Source organism: Pundamilia nyererei, unplaced genomic scaffold (assembly GCF_000239375.1).
Source record: "Pundamilia nyererei isolate P.nyererei 1_Seehausen unplaced genomic scaffold, PunNye1.0 scaffold00014, whole genome shotgun sequence".
Taxonomy (NCBI): Eukaryota; Metazoa; Chordata; class Actinopteri; order Cichliformes; family Cichlidae; genus Pundamilia; species Pundamilia nyererei.
Genome location: NW_005187415.1, coordinates 2,319,707 through 2,325,865, shown reverse-complemented (window position 1 = coordinate 2,325,865; position 6,159 = coordinate 2,319,707). Strand labels below are relative to the sequence as shown.

At 36.9% G+C, this 6,159-nt stretch overlaps 2 protein-coding genes across 4 annotated transcripts in view; one reads left to right on the top strand and one right to left on the bottom strand.

Annotated features, from left to right (window-relative positions):
• The window catches only part of trim24 (tripartite motif containing 24), a 15,636-nt gene extending 14,277 nt beyond the window's left edge, over positions 1 to 1,359 (bottom strand). For all 3 annotated transcript variants that reach the window (XM_005725140.1, XM_005725141.1, XM_005725142.1), the window contains exon 1: positions 634 to 1,359. In XM_005725140.1, coding sequence (XP_005725197.1) covers positions 634 to 907 — 274 coding nt within the window. In that variant the 5' untranslated portion in view covers positions 908 to 1,359. The remainder of the gene's footprint in view (positions 1 to 633) is intronic.
• Positions 1,360 to 3,495: 2,136 nt separating this feature from the next.
• The window catches only part of LOC102198112 (3-oxo-5-beta-steroid 4-dehydrogenase-like), a gene marked incomplete at its 3' end in the record, with an annotated part of 5,833 nt that continues 3,169 nt past the window's right edge, over positions 3,496 to 6,159 (top strand). The window contains exons 1-5 of the mRNA XM_005725315.1: positions 3,496 to 3,588; positions 3,814 to 3,981; positions 5,379 to 5,495; positions 5,614 to 5,691; positions 5,957 to 6,079. Coding sequence (XP_005725372.1) covers positions 3,496 to 3,588; positions 3,814 to 3,981; positions 5,379 to 5,495; positions 5,614 to 5,691; positions 5,957 to 6,079 — 579 coding nt within the window. The remainder of the gene's footprint in view (positions 3,589 to 3,813; positions 3,982 to 5,378; positions 5,496 to 5,613; positions 5,692 to 5,956; positions 6,080 to 6,159) is intronic.

Below are 6,159 nucleotides of genomic sequence, written 5' to 3'. Positions count from 1 at the left end.
TTTCACATTCTGTCTCTCACAGTTGAAGTGTACCTCTGGTGCAAATTACTGACCTCTGTCATCATTTTAGGTGGGGGAACTTGCACAATCGGTGGCTGATTGCATTTTTATCTTTTAAGGCTTGTAGAAAGAGCCATTTCAAATATAGGGGGCTGAATTTTAAAAATCAGATATGTTAAAACACATGAGGTGTATTTATACCATGAAGTTTATTGTGATACTTCAAAAAAATACCAATTTCAATTAGATGTTTGGGGGAGCGGGGACAGTTGTCCTAGTCCTAGAGATGACAGCAGGACCAACAAACCTTTCAACACCATTGGCCAAAGTCTAGAGGCTGGAGTTGAGTCAATAACTCCTGCCGTGAGTCAATAAGGGACAAAAGATCACAGAAAACTGCTCTCCTTTATGGACATGGACTGTTCCACTCCATACTAATGCCCGATTTAGACTAGACCCCTTTTAACTCCACGCAGTAACCTTCCACCTAACCCACTGTGCGCCTCCCGATAATTCTAACATTACATGACTACACAGTAATTTGGGGGAATTGATGTGGAATAGCCCACATAATCAAAACTTCATGGTTTGCTTATCACAGACAAACTTTATCTGTGAGCCAATTTTCCTCACATGACTTGCTGTTGTCAACTTGGCCTTGGGTGTCGCGTCTTGGTTCGGCACTCATGAAGGGGGCAGGTAGGCACCTCTTGCAGAAGGAGTGGAGACACGGCAGGAGTTTGGGCTCCCTGTTGTGAAAGCTCAACTTGCAGACAGGACACGTATCCATGAGCCCGAATGTGGCTTGCTGTTTCAGTCTCTCTTCTTCCGCTGGTAAACTTTCTGCCTCGTTTTCCACGATGATGACAATGTCGTCGTTTTCAGCAGTTTCGGCACTTTCGTCCATTGTCTCAGTCGCTACAGCTACCCGAGCTTTTCAATCAGTTAATCAACACACTTAGCGTTACAGTCGAAAACAAAGAACAGCTTTTTATTCCTCTGACTTGAAGAAGATAAATATTAAACGATTACTGCATTAAAACCAAGGTTCATTCATGCTTCACGCAGTATTGCTTAACTGTACAGCAGCTTTAGTTAACTAAAGTGCATTTCTGTCCTTTAGGGAAGCTACGTTAGCATCGTAGCCTAGTTTTACTGTGCATATGCTAAACGCGTAAAAAAACACTCCATGGTCTGTGGCGGGTCTTATCAAAACAACAGAAAGATAACCGCACACAGTAAATTATTGATTTAAACAAGGCTACACATACTGTGTTCTAAAGCTCACATATTAGCAGGGATTGTCGACTGTCTGTGTATTCGCAGCTAAAAACACATACCATATAATACCCACACGGCACCGCGTTATTTTAACGCGTTTACGGTGTCCTGGTGAGGACAAACTACAAATGGAACGACTTGATATTTTGACGAGATATTATGTGGCTTACTGCATAGTTTTGCCCTGAGGCAACAAACCACATTTTCATGCCTTACACTGGCCCTTCAAACAAAACAAAACAAAAAAAACTTTCTTTTTAAAAAAAAAAATTCTCAAATAATGCTACCAGGCACATATCTTTCCAATAAAATGATGAGTTGAAGGTGGTGTGACTTTATTTTTGGGGCGGGGAGGACCCCTTTCTGCAAGCTGCACTCCATGAGAGGCATCTCCATTAGGAGGCAAGATAAAGATAACTATTTTACATGTTTATAGTGAAATAAATGTATATAAAAAATACTTGTATGTGCATGAATATGTTAAGAAACATATTTGATTGTCTGTTCTACTTTTTAAAATTTATTTATACAGTAAAACTGTTAATTTTCATTTGTTGCCTCAAGGCAACACTGTGCAGTTAGCCTAATTTTTTTCAGGCAATATAATGCATTAGCATATGTGTGTAGAGATGTGTTTGTGTGCATTTATATGATCATAGTCAATGCGTTTTACTTTACAATCTACTCATAATTACAGGACATGGACGTAAAAACCTTTTATGGAAGGAAACCGAGGGAATGTGAGGACAGTGAGCTATCATAGAGTGACAGTGAAGTAGAGGAGTGGGTCCCTGAATCAGGTTTGACGGACACTTAGGAGCTCAGGGGTCAGTTGGTAAAGTAACTGTGTCTGTGTGTGTGTTAGTGTGTGTGGTCGTGTATTACTTATTGTTGTGGGGACACAAATTTGTTTACACACTCACATTGTGAGGTCTCGCCTACTTTATGGGGACAAATTGCAAGATAAATCATTCAATTTTATGGTGAAGGCTGAGAGTCAGGGTTAGGGTAAGGTTAGGTTTCGGATAAGGTCAGGGTTAGGATTAGGTCCAGGCAGGGACTTGTGATGGGTAGGGTCAGGATAAGTTTCCAGGAAATGAATGTAAGTTAATGTAATGTCCCCAAAAGTGATGGAAACACAACGTGTGCATGGGGATTAGGGTCAAATGTTGGATGTATTTTGGTGTTTCATTGTTCTGTGAAATGTTTACATTGTTTATTTGCTGCTTATTTATTTGTTCATCCTTGTTGTACTTATAAAACTTATTATAGAATAACTTGGTGTGTGACTACCCTTGTCGCACAGTGTTGCCTTGAAGCAACAAACCAATATCTGTTTGGAGGGGGGGGCAGGGTGTCAAATTTTTTGATTGATATATTATTAGGGACCCTAAAGCTCCCCCAAAATAGGGAGAAATATTTTTTTCCCCAAAAATTAAAAAGTCATGCAGTAGAGGGCTAACATGGCAAGTTACATTTAAAGGTAATCTATTAATGTTATTATTTTTTTTATTGAAAAAAAAAACATTAGTATAAGTATTAGTATAAATTAATATAATTTCCAGGTCAATCATAAATCAAAGACTTTTTTGTACAGTTGTCATTATAGTATTGTATAGTTAGTAATTAGTACCCTTTTATCCCTAAATTTAGCATATTATTTGTTGTAAATCCTAGTTTTATATCTCTTGGAGATATATCTTTTATATACTTATATAAATGCACCAGGCAGATGGGATGTACCACTATGAGGGTGGAGTGGAATAGTCCCATTGACAATACCCTTTAATTTCCCTCTCACCTTTTGGCTTTCAACACCGTGTCACCTGAAGAACTGGGGGTAGATAAATTCAGCGTAATCCCATTGTCACTGCCAGCTTTCACCAGTATCTGAAAGCTTAATCCAACATATAATATAGCATATAGTATAGCATTTTAGTCTCATTCATGATGATCAGATAGCGTGTTCACTTCCATTTGTAATTGTTTGTCTTGGTGTCCGGTTGTTCATGTTTTCATGAGCATTTGTAATTGTTTGTCTTGGTGTCCGGTTGTTCATGTTTTCATGAGCAACAGTTGAGGTACTTTGCCTTTGGGAGGAGTTTCTGGCCGAGTAGAGAGCAGAGGGGCCAGCCTCCTAGACAGTATTCAAAAGTTCGAGTGAGTGCACAGTGTCAGACATCAAGATCTTTGTAACAAACATTTTTGTTAAACATGGAATTGACAGCAGAAAGTCACTCCATTCCCCTATCTGATGGAAACAGCATACCCTTGATAGGACTGGGAACTTATGCAAATCCCCACGAGGTAAGATTCATGATTTAATTGTATATTGTATATCGTTGTGCATGTGTCACGAAGCAAAAACTAAATGAATAAATAAAAAATAGTGGTAGGATTTTTTGTTTGTTTGTTTTTTGCTGTGACTTTTGAGTGCTTATTATATTATTATTATGGTTGTTGTTATTTTATTTTATACTATATATTACTTCCAGTACTACTTCTTCTTTTTTTTCTTTTTTTTTTTGACAGACTCCTAAAGGAACTGCATATGAATCTGTCAAAATTGCGATCGAGACGGGCTACAGACATATTGACGGAGCATTGATCTATTACAATGAACACGAAGTGGGGCAAGCAATAAGGGACAAAATAGCAGATGGAACTGTGAAAAGAGAGGACATCTTCTATTGTGGAAAGGTTTGCAAAGCATACTTGTTCGTGTGAGCCTCTCCTGTGCACCTTGACCGTTGAACTTTTTTTTTTCTTTCTGTTTTTCTGTACACACATTCTGTACTTAAGTAGAAGTACATCTATTACTGTTCAAAACTACTCCAGTAAAATATGAAGTACTGATTCAACTTCTTTACTCAAGTAAAAGTAAAAAAGTACAGGCTGTTTAGTAGCTGTTTGGAGGACATTTCTATTTCTGTGCAAAGCTAACTTAACCTTCGGCTATGTTAACACAATGATAAAATAATATTAGCAGATGGGAATACAAACTTCAGCCTAAGTTTTTTTCCAATCTAAGTATACTCAGCTTGAATCTGAAGAAAAAGAAGTAAAATAAAAAATATATATCAGTCAATAGATCTAAGAATCATCAGCTAAAATTCATATGAATCTCTGCTCACACACTCTTCTTTACTTTAAACCCATCACAGTACACCAAACTAATCTCCAGAGTATTTTCATGTAGTCTTTAAATAGCCTCAGTTTGATTTGCATGTATCATAATATGCAAAAACACAATGTTGGCTCATAGTGACAAAAATCCGTTAAAGCAAATCCGTTAAGGCAAAAGTAACGAGCCTGTTTTACTACTGAAATGCAGTATAGAAAATTGTATAAAATTGTAACAAATATTTGTGCTTTGTTACTTCCCACCTCAAGAGTTCAGTGATGCATGAAGATCATCAAGACTTTTAGAAATCGAACAACAAGTTCCATTAATAACAAATCCACAAAATCCTCATGTAGGTTATTCAGGGTGAAGCAGGTTGTTTTTCATCTAGTTCATTGAAACAAATCCAGCACTATGACGGCATGCACAGGTTTTGGTTGCACCATTCCTGGCATGCATGTTTCTAGATGAGCTTTAACATCTATATCGAGAATGCATGAAAAATGCATTTAGCAGGATTTCTCTGGGTGTAATTGTTGATGCCAACAAAAAATTAAAAGTTTAAAAATGTGTTTTTTCCTGTCAAAACTGGTGGCCAAAGTGACAAAAAAGTACAACTCCTTTAGTTATTTTAAAGTAAATAACTAATAATGCAAATAAGAAAAAAAGCCAATCTGAATATTATACCAATATTATTTCCCTGAACCACAAAAAAATAAGGAAGATAAAGTAAGTACATTTTGGTTTGTACAACACCTTTCGAGACCAACATTACAAAGTCTCTCAAGGCAAAAGTTAACCAAAAACGAGTCTAAAATGCTTTTTGCCTGTGAGAAACTTAAAAGGTATGGATAACATATGAATCGATAACATATTCATTTTCATGACTTACCTTTGAATCTTAAAAAAAACCAAATGCTGAGTTCTGTAGCTTTTTTCTACATTTGTTAACTTTTCTTCTTTTCTTTTGAAGTTGTGGAACACATTTCATCCACCCGAGCTAGTACGACCTACTTTAGAGAAAACCCTGACGACATTACAGCTGGATTATGTTGACCTCTATATTATAGAACTGCCCATGGCTTTCAAGGTATGCACACATGTGAAAACTTAATAACAAGTTTTTAATTTTTACATTTGAATTTCATGAGGTTTTACTGCACCAAATGAAATACTATACTATACTGAAACACTATAATTTTCTGAAGCCAGGAGATGAATTTACCCCCAAAGATGAGAGTGGGAAGTGGCTTTATCATGAAACGGACCTCTGTGCCACATGGGAGGTGAGACTTGGTGGCCTGCTTATTCAAGAAAATTTAGTTTCAGTGATTTCCTAACATATGTGAAGACAACATAACTGCTACAGAACAACAGTATTGGATACACGCGTCCTTTAACTTATAGTTAAATACAAAAAGATATGTGGTAAAAATCAATGACAGCTTCAACAGTGTCTCAGTTTTACTGTTTCTGTGAGCTTTTAAATTGTTTCAAAGTTCAACGTTGACTACATTGTTTTATTATTGTGCTTTCCTATGTCTCTCACAGGCTTTAGAAGCTTGTAAAGACGCTGGCCTTGTAAAATCTCTTGGGGTTTCAAACTTCAACAAGCGACAACTAGAGCTAATCCTTAACAAGCCGGGGCTGAAACACAAACCTGTGTCAAACCAGGTTAGTGGTACATTATTGAGCAAGCAGTTGTCTGGAAATAATCAAATCAAATCAAATCAAATCACTTTTATTGTCACATC